The following is a 13,792-nucleotide window of genomic DNA, read 5'->3' as shown; positions in this document are numbered from 1 at the left end:
GAGGAGGAGACGGGGAGGAGGAGACGGGGAGGGAGGGAGCGGGTTAATTTAAGGCGGGGAGGTGTGTGCGCTCCCGGCGGCCCCGGCGCGGACTCCGCTCCCGCCATTGCGCGGCGACGGAGACGGAGAGGCCGGTGAGTGAGTGTGTGTGTGGCGGGCACGCGCCCCCGGTGAGTGTGAGTGAGTGTGGCGGGCACGCGCTCCCGGTGAGTGTGTGTGTGTGTGAGTGTGTGTGTGTGGGTGTGAGTGTGAGTGTGTGTGTGTGTGTGTGTGTGTGTGTGTGTGTGGGTGGGTGTGTGTGTGTGTGTGTGTGTGTGTGTGTGTGTGTGTGTGTGGTGGGTGTGTGCTGTGTGTGTGTGTGTGTGTGTGGCGGGTTTGTGCTCCCGGTGTGTGTGTGTGTGTGTGTGGCGGGCACGCGCTCCCGGTGAGTGTGTGTGTGTGTGGCGGGCACGCGCTCCCGGTGAGTGTGTGTGTGTGTGTGGCGGGCACGCGCTCCCGGTGAGTGTGTGTGTGTGGCGGGCACGCGCTCCCGGTGTGAGGGGGAGTGGGGGGGGGGCGCTGGGGTGACGGTGTGGCGGGGTGTGCGCGGGCCCGGTGAGTGGGGTCTCGTCCGTCGGTCGGTCCCGGGGAGACCGTCTGTGCGGGATGGAGCGAGTGGCGGGAGGTGAGGGTGAGGACGGGGATGTGGAGGGGGCGAGGGGTGGGGAGGGTGAGAGGGGTCTCGTGGATCGGTGAGTGTGGGGGAGGGGGTGGGTGCGGGATGGAGCGAGGTGTACGGGGGAGGTGTGAGGGTGAGGACGGGGATGTGGAGAGTGTGGGGTGGGGTGGGATGGGGAGAGGAGAGGGTGGGGTGGAGGATGGGGAGAGTGGGGTGAGGGCAGGAGAGGGATGAGGGGAGGGGACAGAGTGGGCCGAGGGAGAGGGATTAGGGGGCTAAGGGAGGGATAGTGAGAGTGTGAGATAGTGATGGGGAGGGGAGAGGAAATCGGCTGAGGGACAGATTGATCGGTGGGGATGAGGGTGAGTGGGAGAACAATGAGGGAAGCTGGGAGGAGGAGGAGAATAGGATAGTGGGGAGAAGTCATTGTTGGGAGGGAGAGCGAGCTAAAGGTGAGGGGGATAATGAGTGGGGTGAGGGGGAGCTGAGAAGAAGGGTGAGACTAGGTGGGGGGGATGAGCGGGTGAGGGTTGTGAGGAGAGATTAGGTGCAGAGGGGGAGCTGAGGCATTTAGGGCAGAGTTAGAGGATTGTGGAAGGTGAGGGTGTGGGATTAGGGGAAGAAGGAAGTGGGGTGTGGGTGGTAGGGTAGCAGTCTGTGGGAGTGATAGGTGGGCTGTGGCATTGAGCAGTGTACAGTTGAAAGTCTGTGATGGGGAGAGGGAAGATCTTGAGTGGGATGACCGAGGGGAATCTGAGCCACAAGGGGTGATGGAGAATGCTGACATCTGGTACATTCGTGAGGGGCTCTGCTTGAGCCATCGTGTTGTCATCTCATTGAAAGTTTTGCTGCTGTTTTTGCTTCTGTGGCTGTTGGACTAAGTAGATGGCCGAAATAGACACAAAGTGATGGAGTCACCCAGCGGGTCTGGCTGCATCTCTGGAGAAAAAGAATGAACTGAAACTGAAAGTGGGGTGGGGAGAATAAACTGAAGCAGTGAGAGAGAGTTGCAGAACTTGAGAGGAGTAGAACTTCTTCAAAGTAGGCATTCCTTGAGCAGATTTTCTTTAGTTGGCATAACCTGCCTGCTGCCTGATCCACTGAGTTACTCCAGCATTTTGTGTCCATCTTCAGTATAAACCAGCATGAGCAGTTCCTTCCTACACATTTTGTCCACTTCACTGCAAAACCTCCTCAAGGTATGCCTACTTTGAAGATTGTGTAGGAGAGAAACTGCAGGTGCTGGTTCAAATCGAAGTATTGGAGTAACTCAGCGGGCCAGGCAGCATCTCTGGAGAGAAGGAATGGGTGACGGTTTGAGTCGAGACCCTTCTTCAGACTGCTACTTTGTCGACCTACTTTGAAGAAATTCTCCTCTCTGATGGGAGTTCAGCAACACCCTTTCACACTGCTCTAGTGTATTCTCTGCAACCACCTCAACTTTTATTTTGAGGAAGGGTTCCCACATCAACTATTTTTCTCCAGAGGTACTGCTTGTCCCGCTGAGTTACTCTAGCAATTTGTGTCTATCTTTGCAATAAACCAGCATCTAGAGTTACATAGATACATAGACAATAGATGCAGGAGTAGGCCATTTGGCCCTTCGAGCCCACACCGCCATTTCAATGTGATCATGGCTGATCATCCACAATCAGTACCCTGTTCCTGTTTTCTCCCCATTCCCCTTGATTCTGCTGGCCCTGAGAGCTCTATCTAACTCTTGAATGCATCCAGTGAATCGGCTTCCACTGCCTTCTGAGGCAGAGAATTCCACAAATTCATAACTCTGTGAAAAGTTTTTCCTCATCTCAGTTCTAAATGGCCTAGCCTTTATTCTTAAAATGTGGCCACTGGTTCTGAACTCCCCCAACATCGGGAACATGTTTCCTGCATCTAGCGTGTCCAATCCCTTAATAATTTTATCTTTTATGTTACAATAAGATATCCTCTCATCCTTCTAAATTGACCTCAAATTGATTTTGGAGGGATTGAGAGGTCAGTGTTCATTTATTGAACAAAGCGCCAGGTTCTGGAGTAACTCAGCAGGTCAGGAAAGCATCTGCAATTGGAATGGATAGGTGATGTTTTGGGTTGGGAAATTTCTTTGGTCTGAAGAGACATCTGGGACCTGAAACTCTACCTGTCCATACCCCTCACAGATGCTGTCTGACCTGCTGAGTTACTCCAGTACTTTGTGTTCTGCTCACGATACCAGCATCTGCAGTTCCTGGTGTATTTATTGGTGTTTTGCAACAAACGTGGCACAGCGGTAGAGTTGCTGCCTTATGGTGCTTATAGCATCGGTGAGCCGGGTTCGATCCTGACTACGCATATTGTCTGTACGGAGTTTGTACCTTCTCCCCTTGACCACGTGGGTTTTCTCCGAGATCGACTGGGCTTATATTCACTGAAATTTAGAAGGATCTTATAGAAACATATAAAATTCTTTTGGGATTGGACAGGCTAGATATTGGAAAAACGTTCCTGATGTTGGGGGAGTCCAGAACCAGGGGTCACAGTTTAAGAATAAGGGGTTGGCCATTTAGGACTGAGATGAGGAAAAAAGTTTTCACCCAGAGAATCGTGAATCTGGACTTCTCTGCCACAGAAGGCAGTGGAGGCCAATTCTCTAGATGTATTCAAGAGCGAGTTCGATTTAGCTCTTAGTGCTAACGGAATCAAGGGATACGGGGGAAAAACAGGAACTTGATTCTAGATTATCAGCCGTGATCATCTGGCTCGAAGGGCAGAATAGCCTACTCCTGCACCTATTTTCTATGTTTCCCCCCCCCACCCCCCCCCCCCCCCCCACACTCCCAAAACGTACAGGTATTAAGGTAAATTGGATTGGTATGTGTAAATTGTCCCTAGTGTGTTAATGTACGGGGATCGCTGGTCCTTGCGGACTCGGTGGGCCAAAGGGTCTGTTTCTGCGCTGTGTCACTAAACTAAACGTACAAGTTCTGCGTTACTGCAGAATGGCCACTTCCTCACTTTGGGAATAAAGTTGTCAGTGGACAATGATGGATTACTGGTGCGCCACATTTTAATGTGTGTGTATTTACTGTAAACCACTCTCACTGGATGCAGGTCAGTCCCAGCCTCTCCTGTAAGAGTACATGCGAACCATCTGCTTCAATGCAAAGCACACTTTCTCTGTGCAAAAAAAAATGGAAAGTCATGTATCTTTGTAGCATCTTACTTGATATTCGTAGAACACTCAAGGCAGTCGTCTTGCGAATGAAACATAAACCAAAGGAATAGTTAGATCTCAAGCCGGTTGTTGAGCAGCCAGGTTGTTGTCTCTGCGTCGATGTCTGCCAGGCCCTGACAGAGCTCCATTTGGTGGGTGGTAGAGCGGGCACCCAGAGGCGACATGGTTGGCTGTCTGATGTTTACGGCTGGGCTCTGGCAGAGTCCCCATCTCCACATGTTGGCATTGAAACGTCCAACTCCTCTGGGGATGGGTCAGACCCTGGACAGCTTTTATCTGGTGAAGCGATGTAGCTGTGTAATGGAGATGAGGTTGCCTTCTACTCCTGTGACCACTGGCCTCAAGGCAGTGTAGTAGTTTTATTCAGTGATACTTAATAGTCAATAGTGCTTTATCTGTCACATGGAATCGCACAGTGGAATTTAATTTGTATATATTACACGTAGGCGCCGCCATTTTTTGGCACCATTATTCAAAGTCCGGTCGGCCCCTGCACTCGATGCATTGGAGCAGTTCACACGACCTGACGTATCTCTCCTCTCCTCGCCCGGCCAGCTTTGTGTCCCGGTGGCGTCTCCTGCGGCCTACAGGAAGACACTGAAGGCATTACCCCGGTTCACCCTCCTACCGCCCCATGCTCCTCAGGATATGTAACAGTGACTTAGCATTTAGCAAGATCTATCCGCAATGTAATAGTGGCCAGATAGTTTCATTGCATTATCTTAAGTTTTATTCCCTAAAGTCTGGTGTCTGGAACAGAACACCCCCTTCTAGCTGAGGGATAGCTTGTGCTTTACAAAGGATCTAATATCCGTTTCCTGTTTAAAAAAAAAAATTTAATGAAGAATCCCTTCTGCTTCTAAAAAAGAAGGGTTCTGACCCGAACGGTCACCTATTTCTCTTGAAGAAGGTCACCTATTTCTCTTTGAAGAAGGTCACCTATTTCTTCTCTCCAGAGATGCTGACTGACCCGCTGAGTAAAGGGCCTGTCCCACTTTCACAAGATACAATTTATTTGTCATTTGGACCCCTTGAGGTCCAAACAAAATGACGTTTCTGCAGCCATACATTACAAACAAATAGACCCAAGACACAACATAATTTACATAAACATCCATCACATTGCTGTGATGGAAGGCCAAAAAAACGATTCTCTCCACTGCACCCCCCCCCCCCCCCCCCCCCCCCCCTTGGGCGAGAGTTTGCTGTTGCGGTCTCCCTCCAGGGACCTGCGGGCTCCGGGTGCCGCCGTCCGCCAGACCCGCAGTTGCAGCCTCCGAATCTCCAGAGGTCGGGCCGCAGCAGCGCTCCACCACCGCTCCACCCGCTCTGGACTCGGCCAGCTCCGCGATGGTGAGGTGAGTCGTCGGCACCAGAGCCCCCGGTCTTCCTGTTGGAGGCTGCTCCTCGTTGCAGCCCCAACGACAACGGAGACCCGACAAAGAAAAGGCCGGGTCTCCTGTGCAGGGAGAGATTTAAAAGTTACCCCCTCCCTCCCACGCCACCCCACCCCACCACACACATACCCCAACAAAAAATAACAAAAACTACATAAAAACATAGACAAAAAATATTAAAAACGCAGACGGGCTGCAGCGGCCGCTGCTGACGATAGTCGCGCCGCCTTCCCGAGTTATTCACGAATTCTCCTGAGTTTTCAAACTCGCAGAATGTTCGTAACGAGTCCGTGGATATATCGTAGCGGCTCGTTATGCCAGCTGTAGGTACTCGGGGCATCGGGTAAGTCGGGACGTTTTTTCGGCCGGATGCAAAATGTCCACCAGTTTAAAAAAAATAGCCCCGAGTACCTATGGCTGGCATAACGAGCCGCCACGTTATATCCACGGACTTGTTACGAACATTCTGCGAGTTTGAAAACTCAGGAGAATTCATGAAGAACTCGGGAAAGTGGGACAGGCCCTTTACTCCAGCACGTTGTGTCTATCTGTTGCTTTAAAATAATTCTTTGTGTTCTGTTATCTTCAAATATTTTCAAATATCATAAGTCTCAAAGTTCTCTTTAATATGCCCTTCTTTGGACCAAAGCTGAGGTCTGACCCGAAACATTACCTATCCATTTTCTCCAGAGATGCTGCCTGACCTACTGTGTTACTCCAGCGTTTTTTGTTGTAAATCAGCATCTGCGGTTCCTTGTGTCTATCAGCCCGACATTGTGTTCCTGGTGCCATGAGAGTTGTGTCGATAATGATGAGAACCTTAATTGAAATGGCGGTATCAACACTGGGTCTTTACGCCAATGTGACTCATGGGGATAAATAAGAGCAGGCGAGGGCCAATGTTGGAGTAACTCAGCAGGTCAGGCAGCATTTCTGGAGGAAAAGGAATAGGTGACGTTTCGGGTTGAGCCTCTTCTTCAAACTGAAAGCAGAGGTTGGGGCAGGGCGGTGAGTGGGATGGGTGTAATAAACAGGACCAGTGACAGAGAGAGAGTCAAGAGTGTTTTATTGTCATGTGTTCCAGATAGAATAATGAAATTCTTACTTGATGCAGCACAACAGAATATGTAAACATAGAACACTGTAGACAATATGATAAACTTGAGCAGAACTTGCTAGATGCAGGAAGATTGTTCCCGATGTTGAGGAAGTCCAGGACAAGGGGTCACAGTTTAAGGATAAAGGGGAAATCTTTTAGGACCGAGATGAGAAAAACATTTTTCACACAGAGAGTGGTGAATCACTGGAACTCTCTACCACAGAAGGTAGTTGATGCCAGTTCACTGGCTATATTTAAGAGGGAGTTGGATGTGGCCCTTGTGGCTAATGGGATCAGGGGGTATGGAGAGAAGGCAGGTACAGGATACTGAGTTGGATGATCAGCCATGATCATATTGAATCAGGCTCGATGGGCTGAATGGCCTACTCCTGCAATTAGTTTCTATGTTTTCTATGTCTAACTCTTGTCAGAGATAGGAGGAGAACGTCTTCAAAGTCGACATTTCTTGAGAAGATTTTCGCAGTGGAGCAAACAATGTGTGGCCAGGAACTGGATCTGACATTGAATAAGATCCATGGCTGATCTTCTGCCTCTATGCTAATTTTCTTGACCCATATCCATATCCCTATTTTCCTCAAAAATCCAGAAGTCTATTAGTCTCAGTTTGAATGAAATAAATGACTGGCTCTCCAGCAGGAAAATTCCCAAAGATTTTTCACTTCCTTATTACTTGTTCATTTTGAGACCATGACCCAGTTCTCTGGACCCTTCGGCCAGGATTAACAGCCTTTCCCTGCTCTCTCTACATTACCTGCCCCTCTACCTATTTCCATATCATCCACAAACTTTGCCACGAAGCCTTCAATCCCCTCATCCAAATGTAGTGATAAAATGGCTCTACATAATTTAGTAATCCACCTTGAATCTTATATTGAAATCCTCTCGCTATATGATCAATGTACATTTACCATCATTGCTGATTTTAGACCCACCAAAGAGTTCCAGTTAGGACTCTACTTAATAGACTCTATTTGACTGGACAGGGTTGTCGGCGTGGTATAGAGATTGGTCGTCTCTGAGAGAGACTCGGAAGAGTAAAAGCCCTGTCCCACTGTACGAGTTCATTCAAAGAGTTCTCCCAAGTTTGCCCTGATTCGAACTGGGAGATTTACGGTAATGGCCGCTCGTCGGTACTCGGGGCTCTCGTGGACATTTTTCAACATGTTGAAAAATCTTCACGCGTATTCCCGAGCTTACCGCGTTTCCCGAGTACCTGCCGTTAGTGTTACGAGCCGCTAAGAGACGTCCCCGAGCTCCGACATACCCGCTACGTACATTCCACGTGATTACCACGAGTTTGATTTTTTTTTAAAACTCGGGAGAGCACTTGAATGAACTTGTACAGTGGGACAGGGCCATAACAGTTTTTTGAGTGGCGAGCTTCAGGTACTGTCACCGATAGCAAAATAATTTGCCCCATTACTCCAAGGAGCAGTTAATTCACCCTTTCTCAAGTAGGTGGAGGCAAGTCTGTGATTTGCACCTTTTGAAATCTGCATATATTATGGAAAAGTCTAGAAAAGAGTTTACTTAAAAAAAATCTCTGCTTGAGTGTGGCCCGGTGGCGCAGCGGTAGAGTTGCTGCCTCACTGCGCCAGAGACCCGGTTGCATCTTGACTACGGGTCCTGTCTGTACGAAGTTTGTACGTTCTCCCTGTGACTGAGTGAGTTTTAGTTTAGAGATGCAGCGCGGAAACAGGCCCTTTGCCCCACTGGGTCCGCCCCGGCCAGCGATCCTCATACATTAACACTATCCTTTTTTTTTTTAGTGTATGAGGTGATCGCTGGACATGGTTGGCTGAAGGGTCTGTTTCCGCTGTATCTCTACAGTCAGAGAGGGTGGTGAATCTCTGGAACTCTCTGCCACAGAGGTGGTTGACATAAGTCAGTTACAGAGGCCAGTTCATTGGCTATATTTAAGAGGGAGTTGTTTGTGAGATGTGGCCCTTGTGGCTAAGGGGATCAGGGGGTATGGAGAGAAGGCAGGTACAGGATACTGAGTTGGATGATCAGCCATGATCATATTGAATGGCGGTGCAGGCTCGAAGGGCCGAATGGCCTACTACTCCTGCACCTATTTTCTATGTTTCTATGTTTCTATGGTCCTTTATGTTTAGTAGTGTGGGAGGAAGCCGAAAATCTCGGAGAAAACCATGCGGTCAAAGGTCTTTATTGTCTCGTGTACCAATTACGGCTTCGCGATATGCAAATTACCGTACAGCCATACAAGGGAAAAAAAAGCAACATGACGCACAACTACGTAAAAGTTAACATAAACATCCACCACAGCGGATTCCCCACATTCCTCACTGTGATGGAAGGCAAAGGTGTCCACACTTCTCTCTTTATTCTCCCGCGGTTGGGGCAGTCGAACCATCCGTCAGGGTGATTGAAGCTCCCGCAGTCTGCGGTCAAAGCTTCTGTGGCTTGGAGTTTCCGAAGTCGGTCTCTGACCGGAGACCGCGAGCTCCGTGATGTTAAGTCCGCGATGTTAAAGTCCCGTAGGCGCGCGCGGTGGAGCTCTTAAAAAATCGGTCTCCAGCAAAGACCGCCAACTCCTCGATGTTAGGCCGCAGTGCGGACGGAGATATAATAAAGGGGGAAAAAATCGCATCTCCGTCGAGGTTTCCCCAACATGGGGAGAACGTACAAACTCCGTGCAGACAGCACTCGTGATCAATATTGAACCCTCGTCTCTCACACTGTAAGGCAGCAACTCCACTGCTGTGCCCGCAAATGTTTCCCTTGACGTCCCTGTTCTTTTAATGAATCCAAATTCACCAGTTATTAACGTGGTCCAAATTCCTTGAATGATTTGCTCATTATTTTTGGCCTCCCCAGCTGCTGGTTACTCAGCCCCCCACAGCTGCCTGCTCAGGCAGCTTCACAAGTGTTCTCTCCTGTCTCTTTCGTGCATCACTCAGAGATCTGGGAATTGTAGAAGACTTCACATATGGCCTCCCGTCAATCAACAAATCCGGAGGACACGGAACCAAAATTCCAAAGTTAATTTCTAAGTTATGGTCAGCACGGTGGCGCAGCGGTAGACAGAGACCCGGGTTCGATCCTGATTACGGGTGCTTGTTTGTACCTTCTCCCCGTGACGTGTGTGGGTTTTCTCCGCGATCTTCGGCTCCAAAGACGTACAGGTTTATAGGTTAATTGGCTTGGTGTAAAATGTGTAAACAATTGTCCATGGTGTGTGTGTAGTGTTCATTTTTGCGGATCGTTGGTCGGTGGGCCGAATGGCCCGTTTCCTCGCCGATTCGCTAAATTCTTCAGAGTTTAGTTTGTTGTATACAAGACCTCTCGAAATAAATGCTAGCATTGCGTTTGCTTTCTTTGCTACCGATTCGACTTGCAGATTAACCTTTTTGTGGAATCCTGCACTAGCACTCCCAAATCCCATTGCACCTCCGATTTCTGGATTCTCTCCCCATTTAGAAAATAGTCTACGCCTTTATTCCTACGATCAAAATGCACGACTCAACACTTTGCTGCACTATATTCCATCTGCCACTTCTCTGCCTGCTTTCCCAACCTATCCAAGTCCATGGATGGGGGGGGGGGCAGAACATAAAAGTCCAGCAAGTGATGGGTGAATGCAGGTAGGAGGATTGGCAGATGGTAGGATGAAAAGACCAAAATAGAGTCACATAGAGTAATACAGCGTGGAAACAGGCACTTCGGCCCAACTTGCCCACATCGGCCAACATGTCCCAGCTACACTAGTCCCACCTGCCTGTGTTTGGTTCATGTCCCTCAAAACGTGTCCTATTCATGTACCTGTCCAGCAGTTTCTTAAATATCGTGATAGTTCCTGTCTCAACTACCTCCTCTGGCAGCTTGTCCCATACACCCGTACAAACTTCAAGTAAAACACACAAGAGAAAATATCAAGAGTGTTTAGTTGTCACATGTACCGACAATGAAATTCTTGCAGCAGCTTAAACGGATCTTAAAAGGAAAGAACACTCAGATATATATATAAGACAATCAATCGTTATAAATATATAATAATCAGAAATACAGTAAATTAATAACCGTAATAGTGCAAAAACCGAAGTCCGTAGTGCAACCAAAGACGCAGTCGATATGAGGTGATAATTGCTGAGGTTAGTGTTGTGCCTAATGGTTGCGGTGACGAAGCTGTTCCTGAACCAACAGGTCATGGTTTCTGGGCTCATGTGCCGCCTTCCTGATGAGAGCGTGGCCAGGCTGGCATGGGCCTTTGATATTAGTTGGTACACAAAAATGCTGGAGAAACTCAGCGGGTGCAGCAGCATCTATGGAGCGAAGGAAATAGGTGACGTTTCGGGCTGAAACCCTTCTTCAGACTGATAGGGGGTGGGGGGGGGGGGGGGGAAGAAAGGAAAAAGGGAGGAGGACGGGGGGAGGAGGAGGAGCCTGAGGGCGGGAGGATGGGAGGAGACAGCAAGGGCTAGCAAAATTGGGAGAATTCAATGTTCATGCCTGCCGGGCGCAGGCTACCCAGGTGGAATATGAGGTGCTGTTCCTCCAATTTCCGGAGTTCCATTTTCCAAGTTCCAATATCGGTTGCCTTTTTGACAACGCCTCCTGTAGATCCGTAGTGTCCACCTAGGGATGCCAACTTTCGTGCTCCCAAAATAAGGGACAAATTCCCGACGACAATTAATTGACCGACTGGGAGCTGGACTGCACACAGCGGGCAGGCCAGCTGAGGGGTTTTGGCCCGGGCCACGCGATATCGTGGCCGTGAGAAAGAGGGATGGTGGTGTCGGCGGGAAGCGAAGGTCCCAATTCGGAATTGCATCATCCGTAATTTTTTGCATTTCAACTCGGCTTGGTTGGTCGACTGTACATGTCTGTTGTGCTGTTCCTTTACAGTGTGACTAATCGCCGCAGAAAATAATTGATAAAAATATTCCCCGCAGGTTTGTTGGTGGAGTTGACGACTGTTTGTGGGCCTGATAACTCCCTGACACAATGGCGTTTATGAAAGTTTATGGGCAAATTCGCATCCACAGCATACAGACCGGCACCACAAAATGGAGGGAGGGCAGCTTCGAAATCGTGGAGAAGGACAACAAAGCTCTTCTACTTGTTGTCTTCAAAGCTGGAGGTCCCACCAAAATATTCCAGGTACTTTTACACCTTAATATACCAGGGTTCACAATGCTGTTAATATAGAATGTGGTGGTCACGGTGGCGCAGCGGTAGTGTTTCTATGCAGCGCCGGAGACCCGGGTTCGATCCTGACTACGGGCGCTGTCTGTACGGAGTTTGCACGTTCTCCCCGTGACCCACGTGGGTTTTCTCCGAGATCTTCGGTTTCCTCCCACACTCCAAAGACGTGCAGGTTTGTAGGTTAATTGGCTTGGTGTAAATGTAAAAATTGTCCCTAGTGGGTGTAGGATAATGTTAATGTGCGGGGATCGCTGGTCGGCGCGGACCCGGTGGGCCGAAGGGCCTGTTTCCACGCTGTATCTGTAAACTAAACTAAACTAAAATATAGGACAGTGCAGCACAGGAATGGGTCCTTCCGCCCACAGTGTTTGTACCGAACATGATGCCAAGTTCAATTGATCTCGTATACCAGTACATGACCCACATCCCCCTGTTCCCTGCACGCACTATGCCTATATAAAAGCCTCTTTTTTTTTATTTTTTTATTTTTATTAGAAGTACGGTAAATTACAATACTACACAACACATATATCTTAAAACATTTTTTGTACCGCTTCATTTTTTTTTGAGCTTTAAGAAAAAGATAGAAGTAAAGAAAGTGCGCAAGACTCGTGAAGTGCAAGAGTGTTGGGAAAAGAAAGCCCCTTAGGAAAGAAGTTAGAGAAGGAAGTAAAGTGAGAAAGTAGACCCTAGAAAAGAAAGAAAAAGAAAATAGGAACAATCGCTCTATTATAACATTAAACTCCGCAGAAAGGGGACTACCAACCAAGTCTGTTTTTGTTGTTTTACCTCCCGTTACCAGGCCCTGATACCATTTATTTATTTATTTATTTTTTAAATTACTATTGCACCTCATACTTGTAATAGGTCCAGAAACATAGACCATGTCTTTTGGAATTGGTCTGCTTTACCTGCTAAAAGGAATCTCATCTCTTCCAGATGTAATGTTTCAAACATATTTGATATCCACATTTTTATTGTTGGTGTGGGCGCATTTTTCCAGAATTTAAGTATAAGCTTTTTTCCCATTATTAGCTCGTAATTAAATAAATTCTTCTGAAAAACGTTTAGTTCAGGGTTACCTTCCGATATTCCGAAGATAATCCATTCTGGTTTTGGTACCAGTTTTATTTTGATTAATTTTGAAAAAATATCAAATATTTCATACCAGAATTTTTGGATTTTTGTACAAAAAACAAAAGAGTGCGCTATGGTAGCTTCTTAAATGCCAGTATCGTATCTGCCTCCACCACCACCACCCCTGGCAGTGCATTCCACGCCCTCACCACTCACTGGGGGTATACTTTTTAAAAACAGCTTGCTCTGCACATCTGCAATAAACTTCCCCCTCTGGTCTTTAAGCAATGCCCTCCCACGTTGGTCATTTCCACCCTGGAAGGTTCGCCCTATCAATACCTCTCATAATTTTAAAAACATATCAAGCGGCTTGTACTCGCTAGGATTTAGAAGATTGAGGGGGGGATCTTATAGAAACGTACAAAATTCTTAAGGGGTTGGACAGGCTAGATGCAGGAAGATTGTTCCCGTTGTTGGGGAAGTCCAGAACAAGGGGTCACATTTTATGGATAAGGGGGAAATCTTTTAGGACCGACATGAGGAAAATATTTTTCACGCAGAGAGTGGTGAATCTCTGGAATTCTCTGCCACAGAAGGTAGTTGAGGCCAGTTCATTGGCTATATTTAAGAGGGAGTTAGATGTGGCCCTTGTGGCTAAAGGGATCAGGGGGTATGGAGAGAAGGCAGGTACAGGATACTGAGTTGGATGATCAGCCATGATCATATTGAATGGCGGTGCAGGCTCGAAAGGCCGAATGGCCTACTCCACCTATTTTCTATGTTTCTATCAAGTCTTCCCTCAGCCTTCGACAAACCCATCCCAAGTCTGCCCACCCTATCCCCGAAGATGAAACCTTCTAATCCAGGCAGCATCCCGATAAACCTCGATAATAGATAATCCCGGTAATAGAGAACGTAAAAAATTGGTACAGACAGCACCCATAGTCAGGATCGAACCCGGGTCTCCGGCGCTGCATTTGCTGTAAGGCAACAACTCCACAGCTGCGCCACCATGCCGCTTGATAGGTTTCAGCTGATGGGAAAGGATTTAATAGCATCTGAGTGGCAACGTTTTCACACAAAGGGTGGTGGGTGTATGGAAGGTGTTCAGTTCAGTTTATCGTCACATGTACCGAGGTACAGTGAAAAGCTTTTGT

The 13,792-nt window shown here is 48.1% G+C and overlaps 1 protein-coding gene across 1 annotated transcript in view; it reads left to right on the top strand.

The window, feature by feature from the left end:
- The first annotated feature begins 22 nt into the window (after positions 1-22).
- The window catches only part of LOC129694265 (ubiquitin carboxyl-terminal hydrolase 37-like), a 55,939-nt gene continuing 42,169 nt past the window's right edge, over positions 23-13,792 (top strand). The window contains exons 1-2 of the mRNA XM_055630982.1: positions 23-134; positions 11,306-11,513. Of these exons, the coding sequence (XP_055486957.1) occupies positions 11,358-11,513 (156 nt within the window). The 5' untranslated portion in view covers positions 23-134; positions 11,306-11,357. The remainder of the gene's footprint in view (positions 135-11,305; positions 11,514-13,792) is intronic.

Source organism: Leucoraja erinacea, unplaced genomic scaffold (genome assembly GCF_028641065.1).
Source record: "Leucoraja erinacea ecotype New England unplaced genomic scaffold, Leri_hhj_1 Leri_593S, whole genome shotgun sequence".
Taxonomy (NCBI): domain Eukaryota; kingdom Metazoa; phylum Chordata; class Chondrichthyes; order Rajiformes; family Rajidae; genus Leucoraja; species Leucoraja erinaceus.
This window is presented reverse-complemented; position numbering and strand designations above follow the sequence as displayed.